The sequence below is a fragment of the Leiobunum rupestre genome, chromosome 3 (assembly GCF_980474605.1).
Source record: "Leiobunum rupestre chromosome 3, qqLeiRupe1.1.hap1, whole genome shotgun sequence".
Lineage (NCBI taxonomy): Eukaryota > Metazoa > Arthropoda > Arachnida > Opiliones > Sclerosomatidae > Leiobunum > Leiobunum rupestre.
Window position 1 is genome coordinate 38,776,897 of NC_143386.1, and position 22,002 is coordinate 38,798,898.

Genomic DNA, 22,002 nt, shown 5'->3' on the forward strand with positions numbered 1-22,002 from the left:
AAAACTGAAGCAGACGACCAAAAATCTTAGCAATGGCAAAGCCAATAATTGATTTTAAAAAATGTCTTTACGCTTGCCCAATTGTTGAAATGTTGCCCTGGACATGGCCAACTTCGCGCGCTAACTACGCTCGTGCGAGCGTAGTGAGCGCGCGAAGTTGGCCATGCCCTGGAATAGTTCAGCCAAAGCCTAAGAATGAGTTCATAAACTCTTTAGTGGGAGAGAACACAGATCCACAGCTGAAGCGGGGAGGCAACATTTCAACAAGATAGCCAAGGTTATTTTATAAAAAGAACTATTAGCCAACCAATAGAAAAAGCAGATCGCGGCACCTTCCATCAGAAATTCAAAAAAATAACAAAGAAATTCTTGTTTATAAACAATATGTTATTATTCTGTAATTCTGTACAAGAAAATTTATACATCATAAAATTTTCAAAATTTCTTTAAAAATGTTATCTTTCACACACCCCAATAATCAAATATTAATGTTAAATGGGAATCACTAAATTGGTCAACAAATCTCTGATTGCGGGAAAAATACTACATTCACTGGGCTGTGGATTATACTCAGCAAATCTCCGCAACATTGATCCAATAATCGCAATAGGGGCTGTGGGAGGCATAGTCACGTGTTCCCTTTTCTCCGCTAATTGCGTTACATTTGTGTTCATATCATAGACTATGGACACGGCAACTGTTTGTGGTTCAGCACCAGATGGAAGCGAAAGGCCCAAACGAGTTAATTGCAACTATTTTACGAAAATATATGAGGAAAATATTAATATACCGCACAAATTAGTAAATATTTCAGTAAACATACAAAAAATAGCATTTTCTGATTGGCTGTGACAACTGCGGACATGCCAGCTGGTGCTATAGGTGGCGCAGCTGGTGGAATTGTCAAACACCACTGAACAGCCCATTTTAAGTTTCTATCTGGTATCTACGAAGGAAACAAGGAATTTGAACAGATTGGCCTGTTTTTTTCCACGAAATTTGTCCCTACCAATTCCAATTTCATGATGTGTATGCAATCTTTCAAAATCTTTACTGGTGCATTAAGAAGACGACCAAATGCCAAAAAGGCATTAGGCTTGTAAGGCGCGCTCACAACCTGGTTTAACACTTTGAATTAGTTCTAAACTCTTGAGTTATTCCATGCAAATTTACTCGAAAAGGCTTACTTTTGTATCAAAAAATCTCTCCAGAACTTGAAGTTCCTCCAAAGCCCATTGATCTTTGAAATCGGGCAATGGCGTCAGTTTCAAATGCAGGGATTGCAGAGTGTTAGGATTAACATTAATCTTGTACTGTAGCATCTCCACTTTGAACTGTATCACTAAAGGTTCGTTCGATGGTAGCAATGTTAACTAAAATGGGCAACAATATTAAGTTTTCCATGGTCATATATGGTAATATATAAAATTGATGTGACTTGTAATTACAGTATCATCAGACTGAATAGTTCGAAGCAATGATCGTCTTATAAAGACGCAACCTAAGAAACGTTCCAATGGAGAATAATGAAGTGGAATGATCCCTCCCGGTGCCATTCCAACTGCTGGACCAGGACTGCATAAAACATCAAACGCTTTGTCAGAAAGTACAGTTGGTGTAGCAGCTGCCCAAGTTCGTTGAGGTAACACCCTCGATGGAGGCACCATACTCATCATTCCTTTACAATAATAATTAAAATTATAAATATAAAAAATACTTAAAAAGTTAATTAGAATTTTGGTTACCAGGGCCCCCTGCTTGAGGACTGTGCATAATGGCGTGACTTCCAGGACTTTGAACTGTTCCTATGGGCCTTGGAGATGGTCGTGGCATGGAGGGACTACCGGGCCAGTTAACGGGAGCGGGAGAAGACATCGAAAGGTTTGCTGTTGATCCTCCTGAAGGGGTTGCAAATGGAGAACCAGCTTCAGTGTGAGGTTGAGAACCCATAAAAGTTGATGCGGCTGGAGATTGAATCGCAACTTGGGACGTTGTGGAAGATGATGGTGACGGAGTTGGTAAAAATGAAGGTGAAGGTACATGTAAAGGATTAACTGGAGAACTAGCAGCGAAGAGATTGCCAGGAGAATGAACTTGCATATGTAACATTGAAGGAGAAGGGCTGACATGAGACTGAGGACCCAATGGAGGTGGAGATGCAAGTGAAAATGATGGATTGGGTGAAGCGCCGTAACCAGTTTGCTAATTTGATTAGAAATTGGTTATTTAAATATGGGAAACTTTACAGAAACTAAAAATAAGTTACCTGAGGTAGCATTGAAGGATGGGGTGAAGCTGGTGTATGAGGATTTGAGCTGGAAGGAGGCGTCATTGGATGGTGACCAAATCTCAAACCACCAGCTGATCCAGCAGAACCCGGTCCACTGGGGCCCATTCCCATACTTTCTTGGGCAGCTACAGCTGCTCTTTGAGCTGGAGATCCGGGTTTAACGGATCCAGATGCATTTAAAAATGGATCTAGACCATCCAAGGTAGGGACTGGAGATGGAGGGTTATCATCTTCAGATTGTGATCTTCTTCGAAACTGACTAGCCGTTTCATCAACATATTTGCTTAAGAAGGCTTTCAAGCCTTGCACCGGAATCAGTTCCTCCACAGCCTTGCCTTTGTCAAAGACACTGTAAGCTCCATCCCTAACTGTAACCAAACCCTCGGGACGACAGTATATATCGATACAATAAGTTGTTCTGTAGACTACCCTTATGTGAGTTGATGCTTGAGGTATTATGACAAAGGGTTGAATAGCTACTTGCGGTCTCTAATAGTAAAAAGAATATGAAAAATAATTACAGAACCACTTTTATATTTTGTATGTCTCAATGAAGTTACTAACACTGCTAATCATTCCAAGTTGTGGAGCTGACGGTAACTTGCTGAGAGACAAGAGTGGTTTGTAAGTATAATGCAAAACTTGAAGTAAAGCGAGAACTGAATGATGTTGATTGAACTCGTGCTGTAACTGAGCTGACACCAGCGTGTGAGGGTTACTAGCTGAGGCTGTTAAGCCAACCACACCAAATGCCAAATGAAACCGTTTCTCAGATGGCCTCCAATAAATAGTCACTGTATTAGCTTTATTGGGGCCATAACCCAAGACTAACTTTTTGTACGTGTAAGATTTAATGTCTAAAATAGCTTGAATCATGTTGTGTTGATCTGAAATAAGTTTGATTTAGGATGTAATATTAAAATATACCAACTGAAAACAACTTCAAACACTACCGTTTTTTAAGGCAGCAGAGAAATCAAGAACAACGCTATATAAGTGTCCCATTGTCGACCAATCCTGGAGTGCTTCTTCCACCATCTGAGCAACATGGGCACTCGTACCAGACGCAAAGTCATACATGAAGTAAACTGGCCGTCTCGGTCCTTGTTCCTTCGCAAGTTGACTGATCAGGGGGCAGTTGCAGTATACAAACTGTTAATTTGAAAATGCATTTCAAACAATGTCAAAGGAAAACAGTGGCGTAGGAACATTTGAGAAGTTGGGAGGGGCGAAGCAGCTCAAACCCGGTGGTCTGGGCAGTCCCCTGGTAATCAGTAATTCATTTCCAAAAAGCAAATAACAGAAAAGATTTAGTGCCATCTGTATTTTGAAATTTAATAGATGGATATAAGTTGATCTTTAATAGGAATTATTTCAGTAAGTTTTAAGAATATTATGATATAAAACCAATGCTTCTTAAAAAATTAAGGATTATCTCTACTTAGCCCTAATATTTTAAATTAGTCCACTTGTAGTTTTAAACTGACCAATCTAATGTAATTGCCCCCACCAGCAAAATATTTGAATATTTGGGAGGGGTATTGCCACGCTGCCTACTCCGGTTCCTACGCCCCTGATGGGAAATCTTCATCAAAAATGCAAAATTACTTCAAGAAGCCAAAATCTGGTGCCTTTCCCTTGCAATCTAATAGTGCAACTCAAAAGAGCGCTTCTTAAAGCTGTCATTGTCTCAAGAGAAACACCATCGCAGGAAGGTAACCTTTACAAGGCCATTGATTAAAATAACATCTATATTCTTTGCATTCCAGTTTTACTTACTGCACAATCTTTACGACATAATTAGCTCCATCAGCCTCTATTTGAACACCTTGATGGCAAACACCGTGTCTGTTCAACTTAACAAAAATATAATAATTTAACTATTGCTAGACGTAAATTTATTCTAGTAAAATATATTACTTCAACAGTTAAGGTTGAAAATGGAATTCTTTCATCACACATTGCAACAATGTGGGCCAAGTTGGCGAGAAAATAACCAGTATGTTTAGGTCTCTTTGCCAGAGGATCATTTAACAATTTGGTTGAAGCTTTACGTTTATTACCCAATGCTGTTGAATCTTGAACTGAAGATATGCAAAAGGTCTATCGTAAGTACTTTAAAATGTTAAAAAAAAAAGCCAAAGCGGAAAATACCATCAACTTTGGTGCATGGCCCATGTGTTATAGCAAAGGTATCCAAGTTGAGGCAATTTACAACTTTGAGATAGGCCTTGGGAGGGTCTGTTTCAATTGTAGTTTCTTCCTTAACTTCAGGTACTTCATCCTCTAACGCTTGTGGTTGAAGTGTTACCAAATAGTAGGTCTGATCAATCTCAAAGTTATTATGCGGTGACAATGTCAACTGGACGACGATAAAGTAATTCTGATGTTTGCAAAGCTTGATGAACAGTTTGTGTTTTCCGAGTTTTGCTAAGGCATGGTCGGGTGGAATTGCCAATGGAAGTTGCTCGCTAGCCATAGCTGGTAAATGTTGAATGGTTTTTTCGCAGCGTCTCAGCGTGATCCAAAAACGAAGTTGCGTTAAAAGGTTATCTATCTTAGAGAGATCTTTGTTGAGTGTATCTTGAACGTCATCCATAATTGGAACATTTTCTGTATTACAAAATAATTTTAGAACCATTCCATAATATTTTTCCTCAAATTATGAACGCACCAAACTGAGGAATGTGAGTGAGAAAGAAACCAGTGTGGGTATCAACAGCTACCAACAACTGTTCAGACTGCATACAAGGTTGAAGTAGAGGAATGTAAAGTACCGCTGGAGAGCCTGATATCATACCTAAAATCCGCAAAATATAAGTAACGAGAACTATAAGATTCAAAATAAAAGCCATACATTCAACGTTTCCAACTTTAGGCATTAGTTCATCTCGTAATTCAGCTAATTTATGCTTGGTTCGAATGTGAATACAATGTATCAATAACTTCTCCACAGATAAATGATCAGACTGGAAACATAAATTTTAAGGTTTAGGTGGCTAATTCAGCAAATAAACTCTTTAAAAACAAACTTTAATTGCTTGATCAGCTAACGTAGCATCTTTGGTATTCAGTGACGGAGAATGTGAAACATTTAAAGGCTTGCTTGGATCCGTTGGATGAATTTGTACTGTAATTTTGAATCCCAACTCATCCTTAGTAACTTGTTCTCTGTAAACCAACCAATTTAATATTATGACAATAAAAAAATAATTACAGAAAAATATTACCTCCAATACAGTACCACCAGTCGACTACCGGGTTGATACTCTTCAACCTTGATTAAATCTCCCAATCGTTCGTTACGTAACCTCAAAACCTACAATCAGAACTAGTTAACAAACTGAGATCTTCCAATGCTTAGCGTAGGTACTAATTACTTGGGAATGAAGTACTTCTAATTGCAAACTAAGAGAAAATGAATCTATGAAATGGTAATGAAGGTTAAACAAGAATCATTCTGTATTCTTTGTAACTAGTTGAAAAGGATACGAAGGCAGTTGTAAAGATCATGAAGTGGGCGTGGATTATCGATCAATCTCGACTGGCATAGTTGATAAATGTACTGGACTTGTAGGGAATGCACTAATGGTTTGCCATCTTAATAAATAAAAAACACATATTTAAATATTAAACCGATTGAAATAGGGCCAAAATATTGCACCTCCTGTTTCTTTATCTTCAACCAATACATCAATATCCAATAAACGCCATGGAATTTGAGGTCCGTCACCCATTAGAGTTAAAGAAACCTCAAACTCATGTTCGACGTGAAATATCACTCTTCCATTTTCTATGAATTAAAAGAGAAAACATTAAAGTCTTGTTCTTTTCGATAAATTAGAGACTACATCACCTATTCTTAAGCTCCTCATTTGCCATGGTAAATCGGTAGTTACAAGGCGATACTGGATAGTTTGATTAAGTCGAATCAATGTTGTGCGTTTTTCCATTACAGTTATTGGATCTGGTGGTACAATACGGTCCTAATACCAGATTTGATGATAAAATGGCATTTAATAAAAGCTTTCATTTTCATTTAAGAAGTATTATTACCCTTATATATGTTGGCAAACGAGAATATGTACCCAGGGTCAAAACTTCAACAGCACAAGGCAGATGAAAGCTTGGTAGCCTGGCCTGAATGAGGGTATCTCTTGCTGTTAAAGCTAACATATCAGCAGTATCCACGAACAATGATGACTGTTTATCCAAAAATGCCATTATAGCCTAAAGAAATAGTTTATGGAATTGTGTGACAAATAATTTCATTTTACTACACTAAGATTTAATATATACATTGCATTTTTCAACTTTGGATGCGCTAGCTGCCCATTTTACTAAAGCCAAAAGCCTGACAAATAATTGCCGAGTTCTGCTAGCAAACTGAACAATTTCAATCTTTCGTTCCATATCCATTTTTCTTGGCAACCTGTTTAGCAGATTTTATTGTTAGAAAAATCTTATGAATAAAATAAACGAATAAATTTAATTCAATTACAATTCTGCTAAAACGCTCAGCTCATGATACGTTCTTTGCAGTATGAAATCAATGAGCCTTCCGAGTGGTATTGTTGCCCCTCCAGGATTTGGGGCAAGTTGTGCCACTTGCATGGTGGAAACGGGAGTTTGACGGCCCTCCATTAGAGCTGGTACCATCATTTAATGGCGTAATATAGGCATTAGTTTGCCCATTTTCTAACTAACTAGGCTATCATGGTGAATGTTTCCTACGAACTTCTTCGAATTTAACTAATGCTAAAGGGAAAAAAATTTAAAAGTCAAACCAGAAAGTCTAGAAAGTAGAAACGCACATTAGCCAAGGGCCAAGGCTTATAAAACATAATTACATAACTATTTGAAATGATATAAATTTACCGGTATTTTTTACTCCAAGAATGAAAAAGAATGAAATCTTATTTCTCCATAAAATTAGTATAAAAAATCTTTTAAAATTTTAGCGAATTATCAGAAAAAAAGACGATAAATAAACACCAAGGCTAGATAGTCACCGTGCAGAGCGGTTTTCTTCACTGTCGCTAGATGGCTCTAGTATAGTTTAGCGCATGAAAGGATGAACTTAAGGAAGTGTCATTTCCCAATCCGACCACAAACTACAAAATGCCCTTAAATTCTATTAGATGCTGGAATATTTTTTTTATTCATACAACTTATATCTACCCGTGGTGTAATAATTAAGCAGACATGGCTTCGTCCGTGATTGGAATCTGCTTCATACCCCGTTGCTGAAATGATATGTTTTACATGAAAAGAAAGTTTAAAAAATTAGTTTTTCTTCTGTTGGTTGCAATTATATTCCTAACAATTTGGTTAACAACTAAAAATTTGGTAAAATCAATTGAAGTCAAAGAAAATGGATTTACAGAATTACATAAATGCCCAGCATGCTATGGAATTAATTTATGCTCCCATTATGAATCCAATCAGTTACAGCTACAGGGATGGAGAAGTTATTCGACTCTTCAATTTTTTAATGACAAAAATGTATATTTTGGTCAGTTTGGGCTTGAAAAAGTGGTGGTTAAGAAGCTAGCGCACGATGATGAACTAGCCCATATAGATCGTAAATTATGTGAGAAAACGGGAAATGAAGAAAATTGCAATTTAACATTCGCCATGAAAGCTCTCACAGAGCGTTTGGATTACGCCATGAAAGTATCTATGCCAAATGACACAATCGATATATTTGAAAGCGATCTTTTCAAATGCCCATCCAAAAGACTTTTAGACCTCATGAACCAAAGATGTATTTTAGAACCTGGATCAGAGACTACTGATTTGGGTATTACTAAACAGTACTTGATCTATTCTGGAATTGTTAATCCTGAGCCTCTAATTTTACAGGTGAGTTTTTTCAATTCAAATATCAATAACATTTTTTTTTGGTTATCTGTGTTATTTGGCTTCAAACCAAAGGATTGAAAAATGTATATAATAAAATAAAACTTACAGTCCACTATTCCCTTTTACAGATGTTTCCATTCAGCGAAGGCTGGCCTTTTCCACGTCTAATAGGCGCTTGTGGACGTACCATCGTTGTTGAATACGCTGGCAAAATGTTGTCACATTACGAAGATGCTCCCTGGCGTAAAAGAGTTGACATAGCTATTCAAATGCTCAAATTAGCTCAACAGTTAACGGAGAATTCACTGGATTTTGCCCTGTATATGACAGATGTTAATATGCACAATTTTGCCATCGATAGCGAGGGAATGTTAAGACTTATTGACGCGGAAAATATCATCGTAGTTGACAAACAGAAAGTTAGAAAAGGTACAAAATGTCACATTGAAAGTTGAGCCTTTGTTACTAACAAAACAACTTACTTTATAGAGAAGCTACCAGGTTGGGATGAACCTTACATAAACTACGGTCTTGGATGCCACGATTGTCTGAGCTTCTCTCCTCAGGATTTATGTGCCCATGAATATTCTGATCACAATTACTACGCTATATGCCGGGGAATTTTGGCTCCAAAAAGTTATTATTCCCATAGAGGTTTTTTACACGGTACACCTCAAATAAGACAGGGTTCTAAATTACACGAGCTAATACAAAAATGTGCTTTTCCTACCAGTGATATGGAACGATTAGAAGTCGTTCCTCAGTTAATTAACCTCCTTGAGGCATTATTGTATTGAAGGCAGTGGAATTAATCCTTTACAAACATTTCTTCCGGTAAAAATTAATATATTAACACCCCCCTTTTGAAATATCTAAATATTCTATTTTAATGAAGTTTTTTAGACTGATTTTACGAAACCAAGTTATTTAAATTTGTTTTAAAAATCTATCATACTTCCATAATTACCTCGTAATAAGAATTTAAAAAAAAAGTTCCCGATAATTAATGGGATTGTTAACGAGTACTCGAGCTAGAGTCGCATATCATTTTTTTACCCAATATTTAATAAAGCTATTTACATTAACCCTTTCCCAGATGTTTCTAATGACCAGTATTTACGTTAAGTCTTCCAATAGAACCCTATTTATTTTAACTTTTGTCACAAGTTATATTTACACAATATTGATCATGTAGGAATTCTAATAAGTGACTAAAAAAATATATTTTTTTCTTTACGAGAAAGTGCCTTATATTTCTTAGGTAGTAAAATAAGCTTATGTACCCTAAAGTGTGTCACCGGTAAAACTAGCAGATTGCAAACATCACTTCAACTCAGATCATTAAACTCGGTATCCCTATATTCAGATTCTTTCCTATTAAAATTACGAAATTATTAATTGTTAAGTTTATGATCGTACCAAAAATGGCATACCTCGATTGGTCACAATGACAACTGAAGATCTTTTGGTCTCTACCAAACATTTCACCCTCTTCCAGTGTGTGTGGTAGATGTTGATTTAAAGTTTCGGGCAAATAAAGCGTGATTACAGCTAGAATTAACGTCATAACACCACTGATCATCAATGGCATAGCGGGATTATCCAATGCCTAGAAAATAAATATTGTAGTCTTTAGCAATGATTGAGAAATGTGCTCAGCCTTTATTTTAAACAACAAAAACTGTTTAACTGCATGGTAGCTATTAGGGGCGTGCGAGTCCTATTTCTTATGGTTTCGAGTCCAATTCCCGAGTACTTGATAGAGTCCTTAAGAATTACTTCAATTCAGTAGCGAGTCTGAGTACTCCCCATTTTTTGAGAACTCGCACATGCCTACTAGCTTCATACTAAAATAAGTTTCAAAATTACCAAATACACCAGTGACGGGCTGATATAAAGACCTAGCGTCCCCATAAGACGCAAAAATGCAACACCTCTCCCTCTCAAAACAGTTGGGTAGATTTCTGCTGAGTATTGCATGATGATGTTGTAGTTTGTCGCTATACCAAGCCGTTGAATTAGACCAATTCCCAAGAAAATATTTGGCATATCTGAAAATAAAAGTCAAAATCAGTTAAAAATGCGTATCAAAAATTCTAAATTAATAAACAATCCACCTTCGGGCACAATTAAAATAAAAATCCCGGACACTCCAGCTGCAATTAGAGCGATAACCATAGGCCACCTTCGTCCAAAGCGATCGATGCCGCACAAAATGATTAGCATAACTGGCGCTTCGACCAAAGCCCCGTATGTATAAGAATCATAAACATTTGTGCCCAAATTAGAAGTATTGTGAATGTTTGTGTGATAACAGCAGTATGTAATGAACCTAATAAAAAAATAAAGCTTAATAAGTACAATTTAATTATATTAAACACGGAAAACAACAACATACCATGATACAGCCAAAAGCAAAGTATGTTTGCGAAGACGTGGCATTTTGAAAAGGTAAAACATGTTCAGATCTTTACTTTGAGTTCCTTCCTCATCTGGCTGTTGGTTTTTTAAGAATTATTTTAAAAAAATTGTATTTTACACAAGTACGAAAACATTATGCCAAAGTACTTCAATTTTGAAGACAAGTTCTTGGATAATTGGCTTTTTGTTAATTTTGGCGACTTTGTTCAGTTCTTGAAGTGTTTCGTTTTGTCGTCCATTCATAAGTAGCCAACTAGCCGATTCTGGGATGAACCTAAATACATATTAATAAATAAATAAAAATATTCAAATATATAATTGTGAATTTTCATGGAAAAAACTAACTTAGCTCCCAGAACCATGAGTATTAAAGGCGAATATGCAATTATGCTTAAAATTTGCCAATTTTGAACGCCGAACGATATCCATGGACATATTGCGGAGAATATAATATAGCCCAAAGACCAAAATACGATTGCTAGCGTTCTGTTTTTGACTCCGATATATTCCAAACCTAAAAGATAATGTTTTTATTATGAATTATCCTTAATTAATACACAAACTTACTAAGAATATAAGGATCTTCTGATAAAGGAATAATGCAGAAGCCAACAAAGAAACGTAAAGTGGCAAAAACTGTGAAGGACTTCGCAAATGAGGATGATATTCCAGCTGCAAAAGCTATTAGATAGCTTAAAATAATTGAGGGTTTACGTCCATATCTGTGAAAGCATATTTATATAGTTAAATAATCTTAACATAATAGGCAAAATTAGTCAGTTATCTACCTATCCGCTATGTGTCCAAAAAGTAACGTTCCAAAACTTGTACCAATGTAATAAATAGTTTGTGACCAATACGGTAATCTGTCATTTTCACAAACCCAATCTAGCTAAATATACACAAATAATGTGATAGAATTCTATAATAATGGAGGTAAAATTTCAAACCTCTGTTGCTATTGTTGGATGGTATGATGAAAAATCATACTCCCATCCGTTGGTGCAGCTTTGAACAGGCCACGCTTGATCAGGTCCTACGGTTCCATTTTCAACTAAGATCGTAAAGTTAACATCGTACATTTGGCAAGATGAAAAACCATTTTTGGTTTCCGGGATTGTCAAGCTTCTCCACTCTTCATTTGTGCCATTGAAAAGGTTATCCTTTTCAACTTTACACCAATGTGTTGGGACAAGAATAGTAAAAAACTGACACAAATAGACCAGGGTTGAAAGGCCAGCTGAAGGTATTACTAAAAGAGCGCACAGAAGTTTTTGATAGGTACCAAAACTACCAACACGCTCCAGGGATTCGTTGAAATCCATTATATCTAAAAAAAATACGTAAGCTATAAGCTCTAGATATATTATTAGATTTTAAATAACCTACCCAAGGATTAAAAATCGTTAAGTAATAACATTTTTTTATTTTATCAAGATATTATCATTTTGTTTATGTTGAAGATTTTTTCCCCCGCTTTCCGGGCTCCACTCAAACGCACATGGTTTAAGGTCGTGACCTCTACAGGTACCTGGGATAATGACCTTGACAAGGTTATGTAATTCACTCCTGATTGGAGCACGTGTTTCAGCGGGAAATTCTAAAATAAATACTTTCTTTTCACTTGTTGGGGTATTTAAAGCGTTTTCCATTGCGACCGGTCGAAGATTGAAATAAATTTGACGGTGACATCAAAGTTTTAGCTCCGAGGTTGCAGGGGTGCAAGATAGAGCCGCTCCCAATGAAATTCAAATTTTTAACAGAGCAGCGTATTCGCGACCGAAACGACAGGACGTTCACGCTGGCGAAATGGCGCTAGCTTCTCTGAAGTAGCGCCTACAGACAAATTAGAAAGTCGTGATAACGTTTTTATAAGCAAACGATGCCAAAATTATAATAAATGTATGTCAAATTTACGAATAACGATGAGGAAAAGCTAATAGCGTCTGATCATGGTAGTTTGCCCATGGTCTGCTTTAGCCGCTACCAATCTAGGGCTGCGTTCAGTAACCTGCAGAAAATGCAACATTTTAAAATCTATCAAGCGGTTTCTTACGGAACGATTTTCCCAATTTGCGGTATGACGTTGCGCTGCTGGATCGATTGAAAGCATTTCAAGCTGCTGGGGGAGCCGGTTCATTTGAAGCGTGACGTCACAGCGTTGGCGTCGAGCCATAGATTTATGAAATATTATAGATAAACAATTTTACGAGGGACTGATACGGAAGTGACAGCTAGCAGACAACACGTATTTTCTGGATGCGCTACGTAATAGCGCCATCTTTCTACTGAAAGCAAAATAAAAAAATTACACGTGACTTCAACTCCACGTTACGCTCATAGAAATCGGATAACAAACTAGAACGATTTTGGAAATTTTGTCGCGTGGTCCGATTAGGACTTTTAAAGAACCCTGCCTTCAGTCCATGCTTTTCATTTGGCTGGCAACTAACACTCTATTTCGCCTAAGATTAAATGTCCGACTTAAGTTTAATTAAAGTTGAAGAATGGCTCAAAATTGCGTAATTAAATCGTGTAAGAGTAAATACCTTTCACAGGTTAGTGTTAGAAATAATTTTCTTTTTACCAAAATTTCCAATCGCTAAGAACGCACTAGAAAACGCGTTTCTTTCAAATCATAGAAAGCTAGTTTTTTTTAAATAAAAAATGAAGAATGGTTCAAAATTGCGTTGTTAAATATTTTAGGAGTAATTACTCAAACAAAAATATAGCATTTCACAGGTTACTGTTAGAAATAGTTGTTTTTCGCGCAAAGGTTATGGGGGAAACCGGTGCACAGTAATAGTTTATCGCGAATATCTACGTTACTATTGTATGTACCATAGAAATCTCATAGGTAACTAGAATGCTGCCGCCTACGGCCGAGCTTGTCGCCAATTCATTTTGAACCTTCAGCCAATGAGAGGCCGTAGAGTGGTTCCGCCAAGGAGGATACTATCGCGGGCGATAGGTGACGTCATTCTCTCTGGTGACATTAAATTCTGGGCAGAACCACTCTTTGAGCTCTGATTGGCTGAGATCTGGCTATCGTCTGCCACGGCGTTTGGACCATTTGCCAGTTACACGGCAGCATTCTAGTTACCTATGAGATTTCTATGGTATGTACGGCTATAAACTCAAATAGGAACATTAGCGCCCGACTATTTCCTACAAAAAATGTTCTATAAACATTTTACATAAGAGCAATCGTTGTGTCGTATTCGCGGTTTTAATGTTGTACCCGAAACGCGTCTTACAATTTACCACCCAGCTAACTCTTGTTATTTCTGCAATAAATCGCTTGAAAATGAAGCTATTGTGAAGGCTGTGTGAGAGAAAATGATGGGAAAGTCGGAATAATGAGTCACTTCAATCAAAGATAATTTAAACTCGTACCCTAGATTCGAATACTGAGAGCTTTCCCATTGACGGTTTTGTTACGAAGCGTTTACCCTTTTCCGGCACGTGACCTCAGAAAAATCGGACTCCATCGGTTGCGGTAAGGCGCAAACCATGGAGCGATTTTTTTCTGAGTTCCGGCGGGAAGTGGGTAAACGCTATCGGCAACGCGCAAGAGAGTGATTTCGAATCTAGGGTACGAGTTTAAATTATCTTCGCTTCAATTTAAGTTCATATTGACTGCCGTAAGGATTAAATCCACAAGACCAGTATCAATGAGACTGTTCGACATGTAGAACGGGAGCGAATCAAAGGTATAATAAATTATATTTAATACTTTAAATTAGTATATACATTGTGTATTATTTCAACGCTAAATGTAGACCTCAGAGCCAGCAAGAATATACTTGGTTAAAACCTTATATAATCTTACAAGAGTGACAGAATCAGATAGCAAAGGCTAAGCCTAACTAGCCCTAAATACCGTAAACTATATTTTTAAATAATAAAGATAAGTTACAACAATTATTCAAAAGATAATCTATCATCTCGTAAAATAACCAAGAAATGCTGTATTTATCTTTCTAAAAATATGAACTCGAAAACCACATTCTGGATCAGTCTTGGAAATAAGGTTTTTTTTTAAACTGGTCCTTATGACCAGTGACCCCCTAGCATATGAATTATTAAACTGGTCCTTATGACCAGTGACCCCCTAGCTTATGAATTATTAAACTGGTCTTATATAAAATGTTCTAATGCCATTTATATGCCTAAAAAAACATATACTATATGTTTAGAAGTTAAAAGACACCAGGGATTAAAGCTCTGACCTTTTGAATTATATAAATCCCATTAACCCAACTAGCATTAAATTTACTATAGAGAGCGAAAATAATGGCTCTCTACCCTTCCTTGATGTTTTGCTTAGCCGAAACATTGGTTCCTCTGATATAAAATTTTCAATTTATCAAAAAACGATGCATTGGGGCAGATTTTTAAACTTTAATTCTGAACACAGTAAAAACGTAAAATTAGGGATTATAAAAGGTCTAAAATCCAGAATTGAAAGTATATCAGACAAACCAATTGTTGACAAAGATAAAATAAAATATCAGCTTTTAAAATCTGATTACCCAGGCAATGTTATAGATCGAATTTTTAACAACAACACAATAAAAAACAACTTAATTAATGCAGATTCTACTGAAGAAACCACTAAAAAAGTGTTGGTTTTACCTTACATTAAAAACAAATCTGAAATATTAAATAGATTGATAAAAAGTAAATTTAACATCAGATTAATCAGTAAGAAGAATAAAACCCTAAAAAATTAATTTAGCAAATTTAAACCAAAAATCCCATTGTAAGATAAAAAAGGTGTTGTCTATAAAATTAAGTGTAAAACGTGCAAAAACTGCTATATTGGGGAAACCCAAAGATCAGTTAAAATCAGGTTAAAAGAACATAAATATGCCTGTAATAAAAAAGACACCCTAAATGGCATTGCCAAACATCTAATAGAAAATGATTATAAGCATGAAATTGACTGGGATAACCCAGAAATAATGTATTCTGAGTCAGATTATTTAAAACGTAAGTTTATTGAAGGTGTTTTTATAGCAAAAAAAGGGGAGGGGGGTTAAAATTTAGAGGAGGGTTTTGGAGAGGCCAAATTTTGGGGCGTGATTACAAATAATATAAAAAATCTCAATGCACCTTTGTAAATAATAATACAAAATAAGCTATGATGTCGGTATGTTTTTCTGTAAACGTTTTTAATTTAGTATGCCTGATGAAGACTGCTTGGACAGTCGAAAGCTTGCTGTGGCTTTTTAGAAATAAAAAGTTTTATTAAATTCCATGAGTTCCTTCTTTTAAATATTTTATTATAAGTTAGATTATGTTGGTAACATTAACTTTACACGTATTCAAAATAGTTAACTTTATTTTACGAGTACCACCAGAATAGTACAATATAGTACTATCTCACCTAAGACTACTACCAGAGCCTAGAAGACCCTCGTAATTTACCGTATTACCTACCTCTCTTTCTCTAGGCCCCGTAACTCCAGAGTCCCCGGTCCGTTACCGCGTAGCCAGGACTGGTAGCCTACCGTACTTGGGGGAAAGCGAGACTAGAGGATTGAGGGTTTGAGGCCAGAGGGGGGTTAGACAGTTCGACCTTGGACCAATAATTATTGGTCCAATTCTTGGTCCAAGGTTCGACTCTTTCAAGGGATGCAAGCGAAGGGACTCTACATAAAACCTCGACGTGCGGCCCCGGCGGAAGTAAGAGGAGTCGCTATACATAGAAATCCAGTGAATAGGGAAATCCAAATTGATATAAACCTTTAATTAATAGGTCATCTCCTATTATTTGGAATTATTAAACTGGTCACCTTCTGTGTTTTTGTTATTATTTCGAATTAATAAACTGGACACGGTGACCAGTGACCCCCCCAAATTTTGAATAAATAAACTGGTCTGAACAATTAATTAACTGGTCTTTGACCACCTGACCACCGTTATTTCCAAGGCTGTTCTGGATAGTTGCAGCCTTCACTCCCTTTTTACTTACAGCTAAAACCGTTAAAGAAAGTGGAAAAGACCACTAATGAATCCACAACACCTGTAAATGGTTATTTGCATCAGTGCCTACGTTTTTCACAATTAGACCTGATCACTAGATAAAATAAGCTTCGTGCGCGCGGCGTAAATGGTGTTACTGTCCTTTTAGCCAAAAATCTAATAGGTGAGCTGCCAGCCATTCGATTAAGCGTTCTAGTTTGTTATCCGATTTCTATGGTTACGCTACATTATTTGGCCTAATCTACCCTTTTTCTTTTTCCAAATACTAATTTTGGTCACCAATAGATGGCACTTTTACGTAGCGAATCCAGAAAATATGGGTCTTCTGCTAGCAGTCTCTTCCGTGTTCTTCCCACGGACCCGTATTCAGCGTAAGGTATCTATGCTATTTCATATATCTATGCGTCAAACCGATTGCGTTAGTACAGATATGCAACGCTTTAGATACCGCTGCAGGTCCGGTCTGATTACTCTTACTGAACGCAGGTTTCAATGAAGAACAAAATGGGGCTATCTTCCGAAAGTCAAGCAAAAGTGTAGCCATGAAGTTCGTATTTCATTGACCCATTACTTCACATTTTTTTGGTTTATCCTTATTTTTAAAATATTTCAATTATTAGGTTATCGTTGCAATTATTCTAGATATAAAATAAAAACAAAGGATGTTTTTCTCAAAATATGGATTTTAGATTTGCTTGACTTTTCAACGGCATTATATAAGTTATTTAAACAACTATGAAAATCGTTACGTTCACAAGAATCTACATTACCGTAAAATACAGATACGACACTTTTATAAACGTTTTAAATTTACTGGCCTAGAATTGAAATAAGCTTAGAAAGCTTATGTCTAATTGCTTTCCCTTTCATTTCCAAGTTATTGTCTCTGGAATTTTGGTGCAGGCGAACTTTGGCCTATAACATAATTAGTTTTCTAATTAAACTGCTGGCCCATCCCCAACTCAAAGTCAAACATGGTCTTGAATTTCGCTCAAAATGAAAAACACTTATATTCTGAGATTAGTATGAAATAATTACTATAATATTACATACTTATGAAATGAGCATTTTATTTTTTTCCTAAATCGGTTTTTACAGTTTAAAAAAAAACGCAATTTTTTCCCATTTATAATTTTCCGCGGTTATGCTCATTGAATTGGGAATCATAGAAATCTTATAGGTAACTAGAATGCTGCCGTGTAACTGGCAAATGGCCCAAACGCCGTGGCAGACGAAGCCAGATCTCAGCCAATCAGAGCTCAAAGAGCGGTTCTGCCAAGAATTTAATGTCACCGGAGAGAATGACGTCACCTATCTCCCGCTATAGTAACGGAACCAAGGAGGATTATTATCCTCCTTGGCGGAACCACTTTACGGCCTCTCATTGGCTGAAGGTTCAAGGCGAACTGGCGTCAAGCTCGGCCGTAGGCGGCAGCATTCTAGTTACCTATGAGATTTATATGTTGGGAATAGTACCGTTAGAATGCCAATTTAAATCTGCCTTCCGCGAAACAATTTTTTCAAAATCGAGAACTCTATCATTTGTTGGTGGCGCCATCCGCTGTAAGCGGCGGGAATTATATCCCATACAATTGAATTAATAGTACTAGTGTACTTTGAATGTGATAGATGGCGCCACCCGTGAAATTTCAGAATTTGTTTTGTGATACCATGGCTCCCGAACGTGCCTTTGTCATTCTAGCGGTACTATTCCCAATTCAATGGTTATGCTTATAGACGCGAAAAACGCAAACACAAAAGTACCGTCACGGCGCACGATGCGATGCGCAGTGGCTCGATGCCTTCGAAATTTCCGCCGTAACCATAGCGACAATGTTTAATGCGCTTGTCAGATGGCGCGGATAACCCGATTCCACCATAATGGCAGCTTGCCCGTTTCCCTGGGGATTGGAGGAAAGTGCAGTGGTTCTAGTCTCATTTATATTTCTATGGTTTAGATCGTGCTTGTCGATCACGAGATTTTGTTTCCATGGTAACCTTTTCCACTAGCACAAGGATTATAAGAATTTTTAATTTTTGGGTCCCTGCACATATTGTATGTTTCATGTGAAACAAGGAGTCATTTAATTTTTGAACGCAAAAATTGTGCCAGATATGATAATACCTAGTACCATATGTAACACAATTACTCATAAGTATGCCACTAGCTCTATTTTTTTACTAACGGTTTGTTTCACAGATATTGCGTCCTTCTGTACCCTACGTAATATTTGACGTCATCGAATCCCAAATGCCAATTATGCCGTCGCACAATTAGCTCTACTTCTGTTAAACCGACGGCCACTATTTTAGTAAACAAACCGGTTTGGATAACCAAGGCTTAGGAGCTAAAATAAACTACAATATAGTGTCAAGTGCTGTTAATTCAATTAATTTGCAAACTAATTAAGTTCTCGGAGACTCACGTTCTAAAATAAATTTACATTGTCAAATAAAAGAAGCAGGTTTATTGGAAAAAATAGTTGAAATTCAGGTTGAGCTTTTCTGGGGCATCTACAAGTTGGAGCTTGGTTGGAGTTTTTGTAGATTCTTTAGAGCCTAGGCCTAACTTTTCTAGGCTTGGTATGGGTTTTAATAATGCTGGTGGAAAATCCCACTTCAACTTCTTGTTCCATTTTCGGAAAGCGATCACTTATTGGTAATTTTCCCAACCTTTTATTTTTCTAAACTATTCATTATTTAACTTCATCCGCACAAACCGAGTGAGTTTATAAATTTCAATAAAGCTACATTGGACTGACTAAAATTCCGACACAAACCGTTAGTGATGATTTTTGAATGGAGTAAAGGTACAGTGGCATACTTATGAGCAAAAGTGACATAATTACCAAAAGTGTGACAATCCCTGTACATTCGTATGCTAAAGGTTTAATGAATGCTCGACTCGAGATCGACCACATAAAAGACTATTTATTGTCGCCTTTCTGGATCTGTTTTTAGTCTATGGTATTATATCGTAGGTAGATGGCGATAGCATCTCCACAGAACGACGAAAAATCAAAAAATACACTGGCTATGTTCAGCGGGACTCAGCGGACTCAGCGCTGAGGTCAGCGCTGAGCGTTGAGCTTACTGTACGCTTTTTTGAACTTCCGGTTTCTACGTCATGTTGCTCAACGAAGTCAGCGGTCGGAGGAGCTGGTTTTTCCGTTGCTCATCGGTGTCGTGACGTCATTCGACAAAGTTAAAGGAGGGGTAGCAGACGATATTTTGTTCGTTAAGTCAGCGAACTATAAATCGTACAACAACTTTTAGATTTTTGTGACGTAACGTTGATTGAACTCAACGAAAACTCAGCGGTTTTTCTCCGTTGATAGTTGTTGAACGCAGAAACTAACTTTGACCAGTGCTACTTAGTTCCTCCGTTCCTCACTACGAGGCATTATTTGCTGGTTTTAACTTCCTTCCCTCCCCAAGGCATACTTTCCCTTCTCCCCTCCCAACTTGTATTTCGCATTCATTAGGAAATAGGACCGATTGACACACTTTTGGTAATCATGTCACTTTTGTTATGAGTAATTATGTTACTGGTCGAAACGGACATTTTAAAAGCACTTTTAAAAACATAATTAATGTAAAACTTAGGGAGTCTAAAAACGAAACGCAAAACGCAAAATTGACTCACTGTAACTCAGGAATCCATAACGCTACTTGGAATGAGTATCTCCCCATATCCCCTGTGGTATTTTGTGGCGGAACATTGTGGGAGGGGCTAGAACGCTTATACCGCCTTAAATGACGTCACATTCAGTGACAAACAAAGGCTTATAAGCTCCGCCTACTATGTTCCGCCACAACGGCGGGGAATCGAAGCCGTTATTCATTCCAAGTAGCGTTATGGATTCCTGGTAACTCCATAGTGCGAGCGGAATTTTTCGCGTCATTTCCTTTGACCACCGATTGGCTCGTTTAAATAGTCGTTGTGACATAAATCGGCAGAAAGTCCAGCCTTTTATTTTAATAATGATGGTACCAGGTATATAACCTACTGTTCTATATTCATGGTTGAATATAAATACATTCATGATATTTCTGATTGAACGAAAATAGGTAAGAATATTAATAATAAATTCCTTTATTTATGATTATCTTTTGGTTAGCATACAGGTATTTTTCTAAGAATCACGAGTCATTTTCTTCGCCGGTTAAATCGCGCAATCCCGGAAACGTTTTGTGGATCTAGTCAACGACGAATGCCTGTCTCCTGATTGGATCAAGTGATTACGTGAAACGCAGGTGGTAGAAAGGGTAATGATATAGATCGATATTCATGGTTGAAATGAATAAATTCATGTTGCTATTTTTTCTGATACACGAAGAAGAAATAAGGGCTGGTTTTCATAAGAGGAAAAACGCGAGCATCGACGCAAAAAAATGGTGTTAAGCCTAACGGAAATTTTTTGAGTCGCTGTTCGCCCTTTTTAAAAATGAATATCAGACATAAGGAAATATTGATTCTACGATGTGAATGTCGGGAATCTAGTTGACTTGATGGATTGTAGTTGGCATCTTTGCATAACCAGTCTAATTTGGTAACCGACCAAACGAAAATGTTTTGTCCGACTTGGCCACGGAAGGAGGGTTTTATTGAAAGGCTTATTAATGCTTGTCGAGCTAAAGACGCAAAGTTATTGATGACGGAGAGATCCCAACCTGCCACCCCTGGCTCTGCCCAACTTGTTAAAATGTTGCTCTTACGTCACAAGACACAGCTTTATTAGTATTCTTCACACGAGCGATTTGCACGCGCTCTAGAAAAAGCTTTATTCCTCTGCCGAATGTAGTCTGTAGCGCGCGCTCGTAGACTTGTAAAAGTAAGAGCAGAGATCCTATACACTCTTTTACCTAGGAGCAACAAACACAGCACCCGACACAAGGAGAACGCAACCCGTCAAAAGTCGTGGATTTTCTTGCGTACGTTTTTCATTGGCTAGACGCTTTAGCGCCTGCTGCCGTCGGAAGGGGGAAATTCGGAAATTGTCTTCCCTCCCGCCCGTAAAAAGTTCAGCGTAAAGGCTCGTGACGCTCGTCCAATGAAATTCGTATACAACCCTTCGTTAGCGTGTTTAAAGGCTAGCTGCGTTCTCCTTGTGTTTACTGCTCCTAGCTTTTACGAAGTCGGCCATTTCATTACAGGCCTAATTTAAAATAGTACAGGTAAGGGCGCCTGCACGTGCTCATCAGCTCGAGACGTCGCGTGCACTATGACCGCGTGAAGCGGCCTTACATGCCCTATTTGAAATCAGACCTGTAATAAAATGGCAGCTCTCACAAATAAGGATATAAAAGAGTGTATACGCTAAGGGATACATGCAAGTTTTTTGGGAGGCCGTACACCCGTATCGTGGCGCCATCTAGTGGAATGGAGTAAAACGAACCATAAACACGTGATAATTTTTGTTAAATTAACGTTT

General features: G+C 37.4%; 3 protein-coding genes across 7 annotated transcripts; 1 reads left to right on the forward strand and 2 right to left on the reverse strand.

Moving 5' to 3' along the window:
- Positions 1-366: 366 nt before the first annotated feature.
- On the reverse strand, positions 367-7,292 carry MED14 (mediator complex subunit 14). Of its 2 annotated transcripts, none has more exons than XM_090168161.1 (25): positions 7,169-7,292; positions 6,792-7,042; positions 6,590-6,722; positions 6,347-6,520; positions 6,147-6,276; positions 5,955-6,083; positions 5,783-5,890; positions 5,671-5,714; positions 5,521-5,609; positions 5,323-5,461; positions 5,148-5,259; positions 4,965-5,090; positions 4,445-4,903; positions 4,211-4,374; positions 4,070-4,146; positions 3,899-4,010; positions 3,244-3,442; positions 2,855-3,177; positions 2,267-2,779; positions 1,746-2,202; positions 1,449-1,678; positions 1,188-1,373; positions 1,010-1,117; positions 824-946; positions 367-752 (listed from the first exon to the last, which is right to left on the reverse strand). In XM_090168161.1, the coding sequence occupies exons 2-25, from the start codon at positions 6,950-6,952 to the stop codon at positions 492-494; spliced, it is 4,557 nt and encodes a 1,518-aa protein (XP_090024287.1). In that variant the 5' UTR covers positions 6,953-7,042; positions 7,169-7,292; the 3' UTR covers positions 367-491. The 2 variants fall into 2 exon arrangements, with proteins under 2 accessions (XP_090024287.1, XP_090024288.1); XM_090168162.1 differs by having other exon boundaries at positions 6,792-7,048.
- A 111-nt stretch (positions 7,293-7,403) lies between these two features.
- On the forward strand, positions 7,404-9,390 carry LOC149951725 (divergent protein kinase domain 2A). Its single transcript, XM_090168167.1, has 3 exons — positions 7,404-8,155; positions 8,284-8,584; positions 8,645-9,390. The coding sequence occupies exons 1-3, from the start codon at positions 7,547-7,549 to the stop codon at positions 8,950-8,952; spliced, it is 1,218 nt and encodes a 405-aa protein (XP_090024293.1). The 5' UTR covers positions 7,404-7,546; the 3' UTR covers positions 8,953-9,390.
- On the reverse strand, positions 9,300-12,732 carry LOC149951726 (carcinine transporter-like). Of its 4 annotated transcripts, none has more exons than XM_090168163.1 (12): positions 12,494-12,732; positions 11,966-12,412; positions 11,527-11,906; positions 11,365-11,468; positions 11,144-11,298; positions 10,922-11,090; positions 10,724-10,850; positions 10,554-10,651; positions 10,273-10,487; positions 10,025-10,206; positions 9,589-9,764; positions 9,300-9,529 (listed from the first exon to the last, which is right to left on the reverse strand). In XM_090168163.1, the coding sequence occupies exons 3-12, from the start codon at positions 11,899-11,901 to the stop codon at positions 9,484-9,486; spliced, it is 1,647 nt and encodes a 548-aa protein (XP_090024289.1). In that variant the 5' UTR covers positions 11,902-11,906; positions 11,966-12,412; positions 12,494-12,732; the 3' UTR covers positions 9,300-9,483. The 4 variants fall into 4 exon arrangements, with proteins under 4 accessions (XP_090024289.1, XP_090024292.1, XP_090024290.1 ...); XM_090168166.1 differs by having other exon boundaries at positions 11,966-12,120; positions 12,201-12,732; XM_090168164.1 differs by having other exon boundaries at positions 11,966-12,145; positions 12,201-12,732.
- Between the last annotated feature and the right edge of the window lie 9,270 nt (positions 12,733-22,002).